At 34.0% G+C, this 20000-nt stretch overlaps 2 protein-coding genes across 2 annotated transcripts in view; both read right to left on the bottom strand.

Moving 5' to 3' along the window:
- The window catches only part of LOC115214756 (neprilysin-2-like), a 214764-nt gene that overhangs the window by 56884 nt on the left and 137880 nt on the right, over nt 1-20000 (bottom strand). The window lies entirely within an intron of this gene.
- LOC115215068 (neprilysin-11-like) overlaps nt 1-20000 on the bottom strand; it is a 73101-nt gene that overhangs the window by 146 nt on the left and 52955 nt on the right. Inside the window, exons 13-18 of the mRNA XM_029784219.2 lie at nt 12701-12823; nt 11724-11828; nt 9606-9683; nt 8362-8447; nt 1678-1736; nt 1-302 (exon numbers count right to left, since the gene is read on the bottom strand). The exon at nt 1-302 is cut by the window's left edge and continues 146 nt beyond it. Of these exons, the coding sequence (XP_029640079.1) occupies nt 247-302; nt 1678-1736; nt 8362-8447; nt 9606-9683; nt 11724-11828; nt 12701-12823 (507 nt within the window). The 3' untranslated portion in view covers nt 1-246. The remainder of the gene's footprint in view (nt 303-1677; nt 1737-8361; nt 8448-9605; nt 9684-11723; nt 11829-12700; nt 12824-20000) is intronic.

Here is a 20000-nt window from a genome sequence, read left to right as displayed (position 1 = left end):
TGCTATAGGTACAAGGCTAGAAGAATTGAGGAAGGGTGACAATCGATTACATGGAGCCCATTGATTGACTGGTATTGATTTTATCGAGGTCGAATAATGAGAAGCAAAATCAACCTCGGTAGAGTTTGATCTGAAAAAATTTTCCGGTGTGCTGACGATTTTGCTACCTCACCGACTTGATAACAACAACAACAACAACAACAACAACAACAACAACAACAACAACAACAACAACAACAATAATACTCACATAGGCGCGCCTTTGATAAATAGTGGAGGCTTCATCAGTGCAACGGGGATAGCTGCAGAAACATAAATTTTTAGAAATTTATATCGTAAAGAAAAGATAAATATTTATAGTATTATAGTTCATTGATTCATTCGGTTATCATTGTGACTTGTAGTACTTGACGCAACACAAGTTCATTCCACCTTCTCATATTGAAAGCAATGTTGACAGCTTGTTCCATTTTTAACCCTATGCTTTTAAAAACTTTTGGTATTGTTTTCCGCCACGTTTCCTTCGGTCGTCCTCGTCTTCTTTTACCTTGTGGAATCCATTGCAAAGCGATTCTTTCTTCAATAGCTTCTCTTATTGGTGTATAGTTGTCTAATCTAGATCATATTTGGCCAGTAGACCTTCAAAATATTTCCTAAACATTTATTTGGAAACACCTCCAATTTCTTTTCAATACTTATGGTGGTTTTCACAAAATGTGGATCCATGGAGGAGGATACTAAGTATGTTACTTTTGTAAAATAGTATTTTGGTGCTCTTGCTGAGTATTGATAATTTTCATATTGAATTTAACACAGCGAATGATTGGTTAACTTTGCTGAATCTTGTATTTATTTCATGAATGCAGTTTCTATCCGTTGCTATTTTAGTGACTAGATAGACAAAATCGTCGTTCAAAGTTACATGGTCAGCATCTGCTATATTTTACCATATAATTCTTCTTCAAATCAAACCTTTTATACTTTTCTTCTTTAATACGTATTCTAACTTGAAATGACTTTTAGAGAGAAACACAAATTTTACAGTAAATTTATAGAAAATACAGTTAGGGATTTTAGCTTGTCTTGAATGCGAGAGACTGTCCGATAACCTGCATTGGGATATTTTTCTGGTTCTCTAATATCAGTTGTCTTTGAAATGTGTGTTTAACTGTAGATGAGATTAATTTTGCTTTTCTTCATTTTTTGATCGAAAAAAGAAAACATAAGCCATGTGATGGTTTAGTAATCTATCTTTTAGCAACCGCCATATTGTGGATGCTATGCTAGGTCACTTTCAGGAGGGCTGACAGCGTGTTAGTATCTCTTTGGGACTATTGGAGCATTTAAACAATTAAGAAAAACGTAAAAACGTGCAACATGCTACCATGTCATTCTCCGAGTGTTGGGTGCACACGGTATTTTTCTGATTTCCTGTCGATACCAGTCATGGAGTGTATAGGCACAGCTTATAGATTTAATGTATAAGGAACCTACTGTCCAGATAGTATTCTTTGAATATTTAGTTATTTCCTAAAGTCTTATAAACTTGACACTATACAAGAAATCGTTAGTTCTGTGAAGATTTACTCTCCAACACGAAACAACTAAGACATCAATAGCAATCTTAGAGTATTACTATTTTTTCAATTATTTTCAAAGAAATAATTGTTGACTTACTTATTGAATTAGATAATGCATTATAAACAGCGTTCACGTCATTTTGGTTTACAATGGTCCTTAAAATATAGAATAGAATAGAAATAATTATTTGAAGGCGAAAAAAACGAATTTACGGAAATAATATTAAGAGAAATAAAATTTAGTACATGCTAAGGAGTAAGCAAATATGTTTAGGTAAATCCAAGCTGCATGATTTGAAAAGAGGTTTTTTCAGGGACGGAGGCAGCAAGAAAAATATTCACTGTGTTTATGGAACTGAATCTTTAAATGTCCAAGCATAGCAACGATGTTGTAGCCAGTTTCGTGGTGAAAATTTTCTGTTGCAGATTTCTTTCAATTTGGCCGAACAGGTGTACTCCATGGTGAACTTCTGAAGAGTGTACTTGAGTAACTTCCAAAGCAAACTGAAAGAGGATTATCAAACACTTCAATTAAAATCCTGCGCATATCGTAAAACACTTCCATGAACGTGGAAACATGTATAAACTTCGTCGCCCTGTCCCTCATTATTGACATCTCCTCAGCTTAGTGAAAGTGTTGTACTCAGCGTATCATTGAAGAGTGGATTTACTTCCAGGTATTTCCTGCGCATATCGTAAAACACTTCCATGAACGTGGAAACATGTATAAACTTCGTCGCCTTGTCCCTCATTATTGAACATCTCCTCAGCTTAGTGAAAGTGTTGTACTCAGCGTATCATTGAAGAGTGGATTTACTTCCAGGTATTTCATGTGCAGAATCATCACAGGTGATGAATAGTGGGTTTTCTTCAATCATACCCAATGAAAACAATAATGGTTAGTATGCAATGAAAAGAAGAATCTATCACCAAACGAGGAAGGCACGCCTCAAAACGTTATGCTCTGTGTTTGGTGGTATATGAGGGGTGTGGTCTATCATGAAATGTTAAGTCATAATGAATCAGTTAATCCGGAGAAATATTGTTGTCAATTGCAAGACGGACACATTACTTTCAGAACTAATACCTGTTATTGGTCACTAGTAAAAAGGTGTTCTCTTACACGATAATGTACGACCGCATACTACGCAAGTCACTCAGAAAGAGGGACTAAATGTTATATCTCATCCAACTTGCTGTGCTGATATTGCTTCATCGTACCACTTCGTTTTTAGATAGTTGCAGCATTATTGAGACGGGAAATGTTTATTAATTCTGAAGATGTTTAAAACAATATTCAGTGTTTCTTTGTTTCGAATCCTGAGAAAATATAGATCTGAATGATCAACAAGTTGCCAAGTAGATGGAAGTATGTTATCAATGAGTGGAGACGTTACTCTGATTAAATACTTCATTGAAGACAAAATAAATATTCGTTTCTTTCCATACATACATACGTATATACATATATACATACATACATACATACACATATTCACACGCATGTATGCACGCGCGCACGCACACACATTTTTATAGAGATCACATAGACCGTGGTAATTATTTCATTAGCATCCAGCATACAATGGCTTGTATGGCTAGTATGGCTAGTATGGCTAGTATGGCTAGTATGGTTAGTATGACTAGTATAGAACACTGAAAAAAATATGAGTAGATCAATACATTTATAAATCAGTATGAAATTCACTTCATCCCGTTACAAGATATGGAATAATTTTGACAAGATGATAAGCATCTCCACTTCCAGTAGCAACATACTCTACATAGCTTGCATAAATATACATATAAAATAACTACAACAGACAATCATAGTACAGTGCGAGAAGTGTTTAATAATTTAGATATCCATTGACTATATTTGCCTCACATGCTAAACCTAATATTACGTTTCGAAAGTAATCCCAGACAATTTTGTTACTTGGTTGTCGTGTGCTTAACGTACAGGAAGTTATCGTTATATAACACTGTGCAACGCAATTTTATTTTCATGTATCAAAGTTATTTCTTATTTTCTTACAAAACAGAAAGTATGAATAATGCCTAATAATTCCTTTTGTTATATCTATTTAAATCATAAAGAATCCTTCTCAGTACATGACTATGGCACTCCCCTCACCTATTGTAATCAACCAATCTATTGCTTCTCGTATATTTGACCATAGTTTCAATTTAATTTTATCCGGAAGTTCTACAATATATTTGTCCATAAAACATTTACTGAGTTTACCTATGTCCGATTTAGCAGGGCAGATTAATATAACTTTAAGGTCTGTTACAAAATTATCCTCGTATTCAAAGAAATTCAACATAAAAAATAAAAAATAGATACAAATTCTTACAGGTAGCTATTAATGACTATTACTCATCAATTAGTTCAACAGTGGTAAATATTGCCCTTATATTTGCTAAAATAATACTAAATTGTCAAGGAAAATATTTCAAGTCATAATAACAGCTAGAAAATCAATAATTAATTTTGATAATAAACTAAGGGCCAAAACAGACACACCCGACTGCTTCGATAAATGTATGGGAGTATCTGATTCCGCCCATGCTACAGATTTCGTTGGTATATACATTCTACATAAATTCAATAGCGAATCACCGGAAATAACGGGTGGTTTATACAGGGATAATGGACTGTTTATCATCAAAAATACTTTAAATAGAAAGCTAGAATTATAAAAAAAATCCCACTAGTTCCTTAACCGTTTTGGACGAAATATTTCAATGGAACCAGACCATAACTCAGTTATTTTTTTAGACTTGAAATCTAACCTTAATACTGGAAAATATGCGCTATACCATAAGCATTACTCCAAAATCACTAACATTAATTTAAAAGTAGTCATTCAAAGCGTATTACTAATTGTTTAGTTAATGACATAGAAAAAATGAATTACTTCTCATTTAACGAGGATATGTTTAACGAAAACAAGGAATTAAGCAATGTCGGATTGGCAAAAGCAGGGTATAAACAGAAAATTAAATATATTAAGCATGGTTCACAATCGATTAATAACAAACCTAAATATGTACAAGAAGGTAAATATAACAAAAAAAAACGAAAAAAAAACTTTAGAGTAAAGCTGTGATTAATACAGAAAATATAAATACGGATAAAACAGGTAATGTATGATAAGTATATACTGAATAAAAAGAACCAACATACAAATAGGAAACGACAAAGTTAGTAGAAATGACAGAGATAGACCTTAAGAGTAACGCATATCTTGATATTGATAATAACAATATAAACATACATAATTCATATATGTTAAATTATATTTAAATAATACTCGGTTAAACTACTAAACAGTTCTAGTCCACCTTATCAAAAAATCGATCATTAATATACACTGCGTGCCACATTATTAGGCAAATCAACCTTCTCTCAATAAATAAATGTATATTCCTTCAAAACCAGTTGTCTTCCCACTGAATGTTGGCAACTCCTATCTGCATAAATTCCGTGAAAAGAAATTGGATCTGCACAGATGGAAACAAACGGCAGCCATTATCGTGTAGCAGCAACATTTCTGGTGTCCCCAATTATTAAGCAGGTGCCGAATTAAGTGTCATTATAGATCAGAAAATGGATCTTATCTAGCATGAGAAGTCTACCATCGTGTCAGAGCTTGGAAAATGAAAAACAACTATAGAAATATCAAAATGCTGGCAAGAGATCACCGAAGCGTGACGAAATTTATATTTCCTATTTCTGTCTGGTCGAGGGCAAATACGAATGAGTCGAAGGGTGTTTCGAATCGTACTTTCTCAAGTGTGAAAAGATAAGTTATGTGGAAACCGTGTCTGACAAGTAGAGAAGTCTTCAAACGTTGTGGTAGGGAAGACGTATCGAAAACTGCTAGGTATTGCCTCTTGAAGTGGGTAGCCAGGAATGTTAAACCTGTTACAAACACCCACCTTTGAAGGCTGTTCATAAGCAGAAGAGAGTGAAATGGACAGAAGAGTACAAGAAAATAGATTTATCAACAGTTATGTTCACTGACGAATGCTATGCTACCCTTGACAGATCAGATGGTTGAAGTAAAGTTTGGGTATCAATCAGCGGTAACCGTCCTCATCGTTTGAGACACCAACAGGGATAAGGTGAGGTCATGTTTTGGGCAGGCGTCATTGGTGGTATGATGGTCAGGCCATGGAAAGTCCAAGATAGCATTAAGATGACATCAAACAACATATGTTACCTTCTTAAAGGAAAATCTCAAACCGTGGTTCAAATAGCAAAAACTTTGATTCAAGAGAGAGCTGGTCGTCATGCAGGATAATGCCCCGTCTCATGCTGTGAAGAATTCCAAGGAATACCTGCAGCAAATAGGCTTCTCTGGAGGTCGTTTGATGGAGTGGCCACATTTTCCCCCTAACCTAAAACCGATTGGGAAACAGTGGAGTGTCCTGAAGAGCCGCATTTATCAAGGTGGACGGCATATTTCAAGTAAAGTTTCCCTCTGGGGTGCTATTGTAGATGCTGCTCATAACAGGACATAAGAGGATATCATCACCTTCACAAATTCAATGAGTCAGCGTGTAAGGAAGGTTATTGCATATGGAGGACCATACATTAAACACTAGGAGTTACATGACATTATAAGTCCAAAATTATTTTCATTCGAACGTATTATTATGCTTACCATTAAGTTCTTTATGAATAATTGTTTTGTTAAACCTTTACTGACACAATTACCATTTTTATTATACTTGCCTAATAATTTGTATCGGTGAAAATGTTGCCCAATCTCAAAAATGGCCGCCAATTGTTGGCGTCTGCACAGATCCGATTTATTTTAACAGAATGCCCGCAGATAGGTGGTGCCAGCAGTCAGTGGGAAAACAACTGGTATATACTCGAATATACATTTATTTATTGAGAGAAGGTTGGTTTGGCTAATAATGTGGTATGCACTTTAAATACTGCGTTTTCTCACATAACGTTATACGCTATTCCTACATATAATGAAGAGATCCCCAGTTTAGTTAATAATTATCAATTAAAAAACATATTATGCTACATTATATCAAATATTCAACATATGCTCCCTATATTCTACTACATTTTATTTCACTATATTATATTTTATTCTTTTTCTCTTTCCACCCTCATTCAACTTTTCGTTTTATTTGACCTCTTAAATGATCAATGCTAGATATTAAACTTCCTATAACGCCTTTCTGAAAATAAATAAATGAATATAAATTTAGTGAGTATATGTGTTTGAGAGTGAGCCTATATATACGCATGTGTGTATATGCATACATACGTATGCGTATATATATATATCAATATACACATGAATGTGTAAATACATAGATATGTATACGTATATGACATTTAATATATTGATGACTATGAGTTTACAAGGAAGGCTTTCGAGATACACATCTTAACGGTCGGATACTTTAATCTTTTGTCTATACTTGATTTTACATATGACAAGGCCATAGATTTTCCGACCTGTATCTATTACCAAACCAATGAAAATATTTCATTTATAACGTTCGACTAGTTTTAACTATCTGGCTTATCCTTAATTATTTCCCTTGCATACTGTTTTCTTTTTATTTAAATTTATATATTATAAATTTTACATAAATTTATATTTTTATTTACTCTTTAACTTTTATCTTCTAACTTTACTTTTTATTATTATGTTATCTTATTTTATATTTAGTTACAGCAATAATTTATAGCTAAATATATACACACAATATATATGATCTAACTTCTTAAACTTATTAGTAATTCGTCTGAATCCCTTCAAGAAATATGATACCTATTTCTTTATTACCCACAAGGGGCTAAACACAGAGAGGACAAACAAAGACAGTCAAACGGATTACGTCGACTATATTGACCCCAGTGCGTAACTGGTACTTATTTAATCGACCCCGAAAGGATGAAAGGCAAAGTCAACCTTGACGGAATTTGAACTCAGAACGTAGCGGCAGACGAAATACCGCTAAGCATTTCGCCCGGCATGCTAACGATTCTGCCAGCTCGCCGCCTAGAAATATGATACCCTTTGTCGCATAAGCTCATAAAGCCCTAATGACAATTCTTAATATTTGACCCTACGTAAATGCTTCCAATCACAAATTACCTAGGGGTATGAATCGAAACATATATGTAGATTTGGCATCTGAAATTACTTTTTAATTTATAATAAATTTGTATTTTTTTATAAAAACAATTTCATCTTCATAATATCATACAAGTAATTAATTATACATCCATAATTCTCCATTATTTTGTTTCCTTATTAACAATATGTATTACTATAATAATCCCTAACATATTGTCGAGACTATCTCTTTGTGATAGTGATTAACCACTGTAATGTTTCGATTTAATCCCTAATGAGAACCTGTCATCCTCGAATTGACTATATATATGTATATATATACATATATACACACATGCATATATATATACATATATTTTCTGTATTTGTGTTGCAAGATTCATATATACATATACATATGCATATATATATATATATATATATAGATATATATATATATATATATATATATATATATATATATATATATATATATATATATATATATATATATGCATATGTATATATATATATATATATATATATATACATATGTATATATATATATATATGTAAATATATATATATATATATATATATATATATATATATATATGAGTATGTGTGTGTTTGTGTGTATTATGATGTTAACGATAAAAGTTTTAAAAAAATCTTACTTGTTGTTCTTTAGTCTTCTCCCAAGCTGATTACTCACTTTACTCATTGTAACTATGTTCGATAGAAACTTGTGGGTGAGAGAAACCTAAAAGATACAAAATATCATATATTACATTTAAAGTATTTAATAAACTCCGAATATTCATTTTCAAGAATTATTGTTTCATTTTGGAAGTTACTACCAGACTGAAACTAGACCCCATAGCTAACAAACATAATTTGGTACAAACGTAATTTTAAAATGAAATAAAATGTTTTAATGTATTATAATTCATAAAAATAAGAAAGTTACTTTAAATGATTAATCATCATTGCATTTCATAATTTCACTATATTTTTCGTATATTTGTTCAACATTATTTAAACCATTGTCTCAGGAGAAAATAAGTATTGTTGAACTTTGCAAGGCTTCCAGTGAAAAATAACGAAAGTTATTCAGACAGAAATTCCGACAACAAATCTCATCCAAGATGCCAGCTTCTGATGTTAAACACGGTAGATACATGTAGTTTAGATCAGGGAGGGGTTTGAACTCAGGATACGATGGGCTGGAACAAATAACGCCAAGTATCCAGCACAATGTACCTACAGCTACAATAATCTACTGCTCTAGACTGGTACGTGTTTATCGATACTGAAAAGAATAAAAGGCGAAGTTGATACCAGTGGGATTTACACTTAAAGCACAAAGAGTCGGATAAAATACTGTCAGGGATTATAACCGAGGCTCTATGGATTGTACCAAGTGGTCATTTATTCTGGGAAATGCAAAGAAATAATCCTAAAGTAACAGAGTAAATATGTGGGACAATATTAAACTATTATTGCAAGTTTCATAATTTAGGAGGTCAAAAATGGAAAAAAGAATCTTTTAAATGACTGATATTCATAGAAATACTGTGCTTCAGAAAGTCTATTTGGCTAACCGCATATAGCAGAGAATTTTGTTTATTAGCTTGTGGCAGAGGTCCATGGAATGAGATAGATAAATGTAGTTGCATATTCCGTTCTTTCGATCTCCAGTTTACACCATATTTTTCCATTGAACAAACTGGCAGGTAGAAAAGGAATGAGATCATTCATCTTGCAAAAAGAGAATCAATACAATGTTTATTCTCTTTAGTTGTCATTGAAAGGATAACTTTAAAAATACTGAGATGATATTTCTCAAGTTAAATTCTAATACAGATATGCTAATGGGGACGCTAATTCTAAGAAATAAAAGTTTAAAAAGTATATATACATCTGCATAGCTTTTAATCAGATTATCCTTGGTCTTTTCTGTATTTTGACGACCTATGTGGATTCGGTTTTTGAGGTCCTGAAAAATAATATTTCAGTGATTGAATGAAATGAATTCAGACAACGTTTGCTTACATACACACACACACACACACACACACACACACATACACACAAACACACACACACACACACACACATACACACACGCACGCACGTACACATGCACGCACACGAGCAGATAAACACGCACAGACACTATCCAGCGCATAAGTTTCTATTATGTACGTAGTCATGTGTGTGTATGTATATATGTATGTATTAAAAACCAAAGTTAGATGGTGAGGTAAATTCATGGCATAACATTCAATAACAAACCAAATTATCAACCGTGATTGATATATTTTTATTTTTTTTTTTTAAATTTAATTACTGATTACTTAAATTTAGTAAAAGAATTTAGAAAAGAATTTAGAAAAGAATACTATCAGTACAATATATCGAGAGTGACAAAGGCGCATTAATACACTACCGAATTGTATAGCAAAACGGTGCTTTTTAACTGTAACGTCAAACTATAGTCCGTATGTATCACTTAGATTTTCGAGAGAGGATGACCTCTCTTTGCAAATAACACAAGGGCACTGAAATTGTGTCTAAGGCCAGCTGGAGACGTCGATCTCCTGGGGCTAAAAGCGTCAGTAACACCCACCCCCAGTGGCTAGCCACATTCGGATGGCTAGTACACTTTACGTCTTAAGTTTGGTTTTTTATAAATTCAGGAACAACTTTAATAGTACAAATCGCGGCTATAGTATATTATTTATTCCATTTATTACTTATTAAAGTGAAAGGGAAAGTGACGCCTAACTCATATCTTGTTATTTAAATTATGTTACATGTTTTGATATCTCCTTACAATATTAAACAATTTAGAGCCACACCAAATGCAGAATATTCAAAGATGTTTACAAAGTCGGCAAAACTCCTCGAATTATACAGAATATCAGTAGAATGCTTTCGAATAAATTTGACATTTCAATTTTGGTGATTCATCTGCATTCGAAGTATTGAGATATAATAAAACAAGTTTGCATGGTAATACATGTATCAATCATATATAAGAAATAACATTTAAATCCATTTCATTCAAATTTACACCCACACGCAAGCACACAAACACACACATCTATCTATCTATCTATCTATCTATCTATCTATCTATCTATCTATCTATCTATCTATCTATCTATCTATCTATCTATCTATCTATCTATCTATCTATCTATCTATCTATCTATCTATCTATCTATCTGTCTGTCTGTCTGTCAGTCTGTCAGTCTGTCTGTCTGACTGTCTGTCTGTGTGTCTGTATATATGTTTGCCTCGTCCTACCCTTGACTCTCAACACCTTGGTGAGTTGCAAAGGTACAGTCGTGCCATACGGAATATTTAGGGGTATTTTGTAGACTTGGTGGGACCCATCCATCTATTCTGGAGGGAATCTGACCAAAATCGACTTTTCCCTAAAGAGTGTAAAGTAACCCGTCAGAAAGAGAGGTAGAGAGAGATAGAGGTTGAGAGAGATAGAGGTTGAGAGAAATATAGGGTAAAGATAGATAGATAGATAGATAGATAGATATAGAGAGTCAGTAGAGAGACACAGAGGACGAGACGGAAAGAGATGTCTCGTCCTCTGTTTACAGTTGCCATTCCAATTTACCAATAATATATTTGTTACCGATGTAAATTTAGAAACGATAAAATTACACGTCGATCTGACATTACACAAGGGAAAAAACTTATGACATTGTTGATGTAACAGTTCCTTCGTTTGTCTACAACAGTTGTCTCAGCGATGGCATTATACTCTTTTCACCATGTCATCAGAATGCAACACAACGTCGAGGGAAATGCTTTACGGATACTTGAAAGATTTAAGAAAACAAGAAAACTTAAGAAAATGTTAAGAAAACATTTTATTTCCCCCCTCTAGATTTTTTGTTACATTACCGAAAAAACTGCAGTTGATATAATAATATTATATTCCTAATAGCACATTATTTGAGGTTGAAAACAGTAAACAATCTGAGTAACCATCAAACATCCTATTTCTTACCTCAAGTCTCTGTGAAGCTAAGTATTTGCTCTTGGTGTCTACCCAGTTTACCTCAGATAATAACTTCTCTGCAGCTCGTAGGAGATAACTCACCATTTGAGAGACCTGGTTAGAAAAAGAGTGGGAATAGTAAATACAACTGAATAGAGATATAGATATGGATTTATAAATATAGGGCTAAAGTGAAGAGTAAGCAGGCATTGAATAATAGAAACATATTGACTGAGAGAACTGATATCCAGGGTATAACGATTAATTAAGGGGTTTGGTAATGACTGTGGGCGGGAGATAAGTTGTGTCTGAGGTAAATGCATTCTACACGAGACACAATTTACTCGTAAGTGCAGAAGCTATTATAGTTGCAGTTGTCATTACGGAATGAAGAGACAGTTCTTCACGGAGACTAGAATCTGTATATAAACAGTAAAACTGACCAATGAAAAACCATGAGACATATAGTTAACAAAAGACAGCCGACACGACTTTGCTGCTGCTACAGTCTATGACCGCTACAATATATATATATATATATATATATATATATATATATATATATATATATATATATATATATATATATGTATGTATGTATATGCATATATATATATATATATATATATATATATATATATATATATATATTTATATATATGTATGTATATGCATATATATATATATATATATATATATATATATATACATTATATATATATATATATATATGTATATATATATATATATATATATTGTATATATATATATATATATTGTATATATATATATATTTATATATGTGTGTGTGTGTGTGTATACCGGTGATACATACATACTTTCCGTCTAACGAATGTATTAGTCGACTCACGATTACGGTAGAGGACACTTGTTGAAGGTGCCACGAAGTACGACTGCACCAAAAATGACATCGTTGGAAAGTGGGTAAATTTTTAAGATAGAGATTAATCGAAATTTGTATTTACCTCGTCTTCAACCTCCTCATCGAAATGTTTTTCACTATACATCCAGCCCAGTACGTCTCCGGCCAATTTAGTTACATCTAAACAAGACTTTCTACGTTGAGGTGCCAAAAATTGCTTGCTTGCCTGATTATAAATTAAAATATATAATAGAATATTGAAAATAATATTTTTTGTTTATAAAAATAAAATAAAGATGAACACTTACAGACATATATAATTATGTATTTAATGAAGAGGGGCTTTTACTAGACTAGTTTTCTTGCATTCCTACGTTATGCATGCTTTGCATAACTGCCAAATATTCTATATTGGAAGGGAAATCAGATACAGGCATCAAATTGCGAAACGGATAATCAAGCGCCTCTTGCCTCTATTTTGCTCTTTGGAAGTGAAGAAATGGGTGTTCATATTCTCATAGTTTTGTAACAGTCTTACTGCTCATGAGTAGGTCAATGTATTTTCGCACAGTTGCGCATAAAGCATGTAAATTGTAATTTATGACGAATCGGATATAGAGGAAATATGCAAATTAAGCAATCGACTACAGTAACTGCGTACTTATCGATTGTGGAAGAAAATGAGGTACGTATCCAGTGATCAACAATTTGAAAAGTTGCTCGTCAGAGGTCTTGCCACGCTTTTCTCCATATCGAAATAATAGCACAACTGTTTGCTTTCTTATAATTTCCTATCGAAGCCAATAAAGGCACACCGTCGGATTATTATAGGTGGTGAGACAACGTTTCTAAAGAAACCAATGTCAATTTACCGCTTCTGCGAAGAAGCAAGTGGGTAGACACCGTAGTGATGAAAGATTACGTCCTTCCAATTCGTGAATTCTCGATTTCCCTCTCAGACTGTTGCGTCTGTTATTTCCAGCTGGTCAAACGACACGTTCAAATTGAAAGTCCTGTTTGTGGGTAGCAGCTCGTAGATGACAACGGCCTTCCATTCCAAACCAAAGTGAAAGCACATGCTCCTTTTGGCGTAGCCCTGCTGCCAAGGTTTGTTTTTGCGGTGATTCACCATAGTTTCCACATGATCCTTTGTGATTCACAGTCTTGAAGACAATTTATATTCTATACCCCGTCACCATTCTTTTCAACAAAAGGTCACTTTGGTCAGGCATTTGCAACCAAAACATACACAGACATTCGCTAGGCCATGTTCTCCACATTCACATTTTGTAGCAACTAATCACCAAACCCGCTGATCTAACCAGGTTAGTCGAAATGATTTTAAATACTTGATTTGGATATATGAAGAATATCTGTGGTCATAGTTGTTGTGCTATAGGGTTTGGACTCGATTTACTCTTTCAATTTGCCATTGTCAATCTGAGTTGGTCGGCCCGAGCGGGGTGCATCTTGAAGAGAAATTTTACCCTGTGGAAATCTTGAAAACTACGCCTGGCACACAGGTTTCGTAACAGTATCCACTCAGTACACATTATATACCTTCCTGCAGGTTTCCATTGCTTTCTCGTTTTTACAATAAAAAGGAAACATGAAATGTCGATGTTGTTAGGTTTCGTTCATCATTTTCAACGTGATCTCAAGCACAAAATATACATTCTATGTCGTTGCAAGTTCGCATCGAAATGTATTAGTGTGTCAGGACGCAAACCAGAACGCAAGCGCAGAGGAAAAAACAAACTAACTTCTTTTGACAAAATAATTATTTAACATTATTATTATCAATATTATTATTATTATTATTATTATTATTATTATTATTATTATTATTATTAGTAGTAGTAGTAGTAGTAGTAGTAGTAGTAATAATAGTAGTAGTAGCAGTAGTAGTAGTAGTAGTAGTAGTAGTAGTAGTAGTAGTATAGTATTGAGTGAAAGAGCAGCGCATGCCATCAAAGTGACACTGGGGTAAAATATACGAAGCCCAGTATACCCATCATGACTACCCGTCTGATTAGGGTACACCAGACACATGCATCACAACCATGTGTGCGCGACATGGTGATCTCATATCGAGATAAACAGCGCATGATCTTGCACCTGGGGCCCAGTTAGAATTTTCTTCTGGTCGAGTAACGCATCCCGCACAAAAGGTCCCTGAATGAGGGTTGTTTAAGGATGTTGAATGAAACACCAATGTTTCCAGAGGTGAATTATTCAAATCCCAAAGGATCCCTCTCAACACATGGTTATGATGCTCCCCTACTACTTCTGCTCACGATCAGCGATGCACATATCGTCAGCCAATAGGGACATGCTCAAATTGTTAAGGTCAAACAACTGACAAGCAAATCTGTGGTATTGAGCATAATATTTGCTGTAGCCCACCTTTTATACCAAGACAAAACAATGTACGTTATAACACTTCCATTCAGTTAAGATCAGAAGCCAAGAGAGCCACTGTCTGGTACTGCATCAGGGTGTTAATTATCATCATCATCATCATCATCATTATTATTATTATTATTATTGTTATTATTATTATTATTACTGTTATTATTATTACTGTTATTATTATTATTATTATTATTATTATTATTATTATTGTTATTGTTATTATTATTATTGTTATTGTTATTATTATTATTGTTATTATTGTTATTGTTGTCATTATTGTTATTATTATTATTATTGTTATTATTATTATTATTATTATTGTTATTATTATTATTATTATTATTATTATTATTGTTGTTGTTGTTGTTATTATTATTGTTATTATCATTGTTATTATTATTATTATTATTGTTATTGTTATTATATTGTTATTAAAATTATTATTAATATTATTATTATTATTATTATTATTATTATTATTCAGTAGTTTTATTTTTATAGTGTGCTTTCACTTCGCTACCGAGCGCAACTCTGTGTGCCTTGGGTATGTGCTGTGATTTGTTGTGATGGTTATTGTATGGAAAGTGTTCTGCCTAGGATGTGTGCAGTGCCTAGTAGTCCAATTTTCTGTATGTTATATGTGTTTGTAAGTCCTGGTGTTTTTGTTATGTATTTGTCTGAATATTTTTTTATCATGCTTAATGCTCCTACTATGATAGGAATTGTTTCTGTTTTCAGATTCCACATTCTAGTTACCTCTATTTCCAGGTCTTTGTATTTTGAGAGTTTCTCCATTTCTTTTAGAGACACGTTATCAATTAGAAAGCATTTTTTTTCTTCATGATCTCTGACAACTATATCTGGTCTGTTGGCCTTAATTTCTCTATCTGTGTGTATCGGCATATCCCAGAGTATGGTTGCTTTCTCGTTTTCTGTGACCTTTTCTGGTGTGTGCCTATACCATCTTTTTTCTGTTGTTATTCCATAATGTTGGCATAGCTTCCAATGTATGTAGGTTCCAACTCTGTCATGTCTGTGAATATATTCCTTCTTAGCCAGGACTGGGCAGCTAGAGATAATATGATTTATTGTTTCTTGTTCATCTCCACATATTCTGCAGTTACTTGTAATATTTCTTTTCATTACATGTTTTTGGTAATTTCTGGTGGGGAGGCTTTGGTCTTGTGCTGCAATTAAAAAACCCTCTGTTTCTGGTTTGAGTCCTGAGCTTCTCAATCATTGCTGGGATTTTACTTTGTCTATTTCTTTTGCGTTTATTTTAGTCTAGTATTTACCATGAAGGGGCTTTTCTTGCCATCGTTTTATCATGGTTCGTTGCTGTTCTATTTTTAGTTTGGATTTCATTTATTTTATAGCTTTTGTTGTTTCTTCATGTTCTTCTTCTTCTTCTTCATGTTTATTAGGTGGTATAATTTCTTGTTTGTATTTGTCAGCTTCCTTAAATACTGAGAACAGTTTTTTGTTTTGCTCGTGTTTTTGCCGCTATCTGGATCAGTTTTCCTTCCTTCTGAAGTAGATATTTTTGCAGTCCTATGGTGGTTATTTTATAGTAGTTTTCCAGCTGTATAAGGCCTCTACCACCTTCTATACGTTGTATATATAGTCTTTCTATGTCAGATTTTGGGTGATGCATCCTAGATCCTGTCATTATTTTTCTTGTTTTCCTATCTATTTTGGTCAGTTCATTTCGTGTCCAGTTAAGGATATTGTAGCTGTAACTTATAACTGGGACAGCTAAAGTGTTTTTTACCTATTATCTTGTTTTTAGCATTGAGCTCTGTTTTTAGTATTGATCTAACTCGTCTATAATATTCTTTTTTTATTTTCTCTTTCATTTGTGTGTGTTGTGTCTTATCGAGTTCATGGATTCCTAAGTATTTGTAAGTTTGGCTTTGGTCTAATTCTTTTATTTCATTGGTTTTATCTAGTGTGATGTTGCTACTCTTAACTAGTTTTCCTCTTTTCATGGTTACTTTGGCGCATTTTTCTAATCCAAATTTCATATCTATTTCTTTGGTAAATCCATGAACTGTCTTTAATAGTGTTTCCAGCTGTTTGTCATTTGCAGCATATAGTTTTATGTCATCCATATATAACAGGTGGCTGATCGTTTTGCCGTAACATTTATATCCGCATCCAGTTCTATTTAGTATATCAGATAGAGGTGACAGTGCCAAGCAGAAAAGGAGTGGAGAGAGCGTGTCTCCTGGAATATTCCTCTTCTAATGGGGATATCTTTGGTTTTCATGAGTCCCTCTTTTGTTTGGAGGTGTAGGACTGTTTGCCATTTATTCATAGAGTGCTCTATGAATTTTATGATTGTTGGTGCTACTTTGTTAATGGCTAGTGTTTCGAGGATCCATGTGTGGGGGATGCTATCAAACGCCTTTTTGTAGTCAATCCAGGCCATACTGAGGCCTTTCTTCTTTCTGTGGCTGTCTTCAGTTATGGCTTTATTAATCATTAGTTGATCTTTACAGCCATATGAGCCTTTGCGGCATCCTTTCTGCTCTTCTGGGAACAGTTTGTTTTCGTCCAGGTGCTTGTTCAACCATTGCGATATCACTGCAGTAAATGCCTTGAACATGGTAGGGAGGCAGGTTATTGGTCTGTAGTTTTCTGGTTTTGCTGTTTCATTTGATTTGGGAATTAAGATGGTTTTCCCCTTCGTGAGCCCTTCAGGCATTGTCTCTGGCTCTGCTAGTATGTTGTTAAAGTTTTCAGCCAGCTTTTTGTGCATTCCTGTTACATATTTCAACCAGAAGTTGGGGATCTTGTCATGCCCAGGTGCCTTCCAGTTGCTTAGTCTTTGCAGTGCCTGGGTGACCTCTTCAGTTGTTATGGGGGTCCAAAGTTGTTCAGATGCCGAGTTTGTTATTTTGATACTCCTTTTTTTTGGTTGTTCGTTCGCCGACCATATTTCTCTCCAGAATTCTTCCAATTCTTCTGCCGTTGGTGCTGCAGTGACTTCTATTTTATTTTTGCCCAGTTCTTGGTAGAACTTTTTGGGGTTGGAGTTGAACTTTTTGTTTTGTTCAAAGAAGCGTTGGCGTTTCTCGTACCGGCGGATCCTTTGTGCTTTGGCAAGGATATCTTGCTTCAGGTTTTCTTTTATCTCAGGCAAATCTTTCTCTGTGATGTTATATTTGCGGAGTATTTTTGTTTTCTTTTTGTTGCTCAGTAGCGTTGATTGTTTGCTGATTTCATTAAGAATCGACAGATCTTTTCTAATTTTTTAAATTTTGTTTTGGATGTTATTTACCCACAGGGTTTGTTTGGGTGGTGGTACTCCTATTTGGGCGGGTTTGAGTGAGTATCCAGCTTCTTCTGTGGCTGCAGTGGCTGCTGCGTATATTAAGTCATTTAGCTCAGTGATATCACTTTTTGTTTCAGTGGCTATTAGTTCCGTGACGGTTAGGTTTATGCTGTTTATAATTGGTGTTGTTATTTCGTCTATTTTGATTCTTGGGAGGTATGGTCGGTGGTCCATTTTGAGCTCTGTGGTTTTCAGTTCTTTGATTATTTTATTTTTTATATTATCATAATCATTAGGCTCCCCTTCGTTGTTTACATCGTGTTTTGATTGTTGGGAATGTTGCGTTTGTCTTCGAGTTTTACAGTTTCAGTGTTTATATTATTGGGCATTGTTGTGTGGCTTCTATCTACATTTTCCTGGTGTATTTTTTCTTTTAGATGCTCTATTTCTATTTCTGATATTTTTTTTGTGTTGAGAATGTATCTTCGTACGTTAGCTAATTTATTAGGGTTCATTGCTGTATCTAAGTCTATATCTCTGTTATTTTCCTTCCATATTTTATATGTATGTGTTGTTGTATTTTCATTTTTTGGATAGAGCACTGCTGTGAAGTATGCGTGTAAGATAGAAATGTATTCCTCACGTGTCCATTTACGTCTTTTGGATTTTATTTGCGGGACATGAGGTACAACGTCCGGCCCATTATTTTGACGGTCGTCATTTTCGTAGGGTACCGGACCCTTTATTTATGTTGTCACATTATTTCGCACGTGTAGTTTTTCGTACATTTTTTGTTGTAAGTTTAATGTACGTACCGCTCGATTGTTATTCTTGGGTTGAATAATATCGGTGGCATTTAATTTCTTCGTAGTTCCTTTGTACATGGTGTTTGGGGTCGGGGATGATCGTGATGTTCCACGCATGTTTACATGTGTTGTGTTAGAGGTGGAGATGATATCGAGTCAAAATACATCATTTCTTTTCGAAAATAGTAATAAATTTCAATTAGTATTACTTACTCGGATACAGTCCAATTCTTTGTTAGTAAATCTTTGGCTCCATAGGATGTCCTTGTTTTCGATGTTTGTGGATAGATTTCGGAGAGCTTAATTTTCCTTCATACATCTTAAACGTTCCCCGGTGTTCCTTATTATTATTATTATTATTATTATTGTTATTAATATTATTATTATTATTATCATTATTATTATTATTATTATTATTATTATTGAGTGAGAGAGCAGTACATGCCATCAAAGTGACACTGGGGTAAAATTTACGAAGCCCAGTATACCCATCATGACTACACGTCTGATAAGGGTACACCAGGCACATGCATCACAACCGTATGTACGCGATGTGGTGATCTCATATGAAGATAAACAGCGCATGACCTTGCAGGTGGGGCCCAGTTAGAATTTTCTTCAGGTCGAGTAGCCCATCCCGCTCAAAAGGTCCCTGAATAAGGATTGTTTAAGGATGTTGAACAAATAACCCATGTTTCCAGAGGTGAATTGTCCAAACCTCTAAGAATTCCTTTCAACACACTGCTATAATGCTCCCCCACTATGTCTGCTCGTGATCAGAGATGCAAATATCGTCAGCCAATAAGGGACATGCTCAACTGGTTAAGGTCAAACAACTGACAAGCAAATCTGTGGCATTGAGCAGAATATTTGCTGTAGCCATCTTTTATATCAAGACAAAACAA

The sequence above is a fragment of the Octopus sinensis genome, linkage group LG8, assembly GCF_006345805.1.
Source record: "Octopus sinensis linkage group LG8, ASM634580v1, whole genome shotgun sequence".
In the NCBI taxonomy this organism is placed as follows: Eukaryota; Metazoa; Mollusca; class Cephalopoda; order Octopoda; family Octopodidae; genus Octopus; species Octopus sinensis.
The sequence above is the reverse complement of the archived record's forward strand: the minus strand, read 5'-3'. Positions and strand labels throughout refer to the sequence as shown.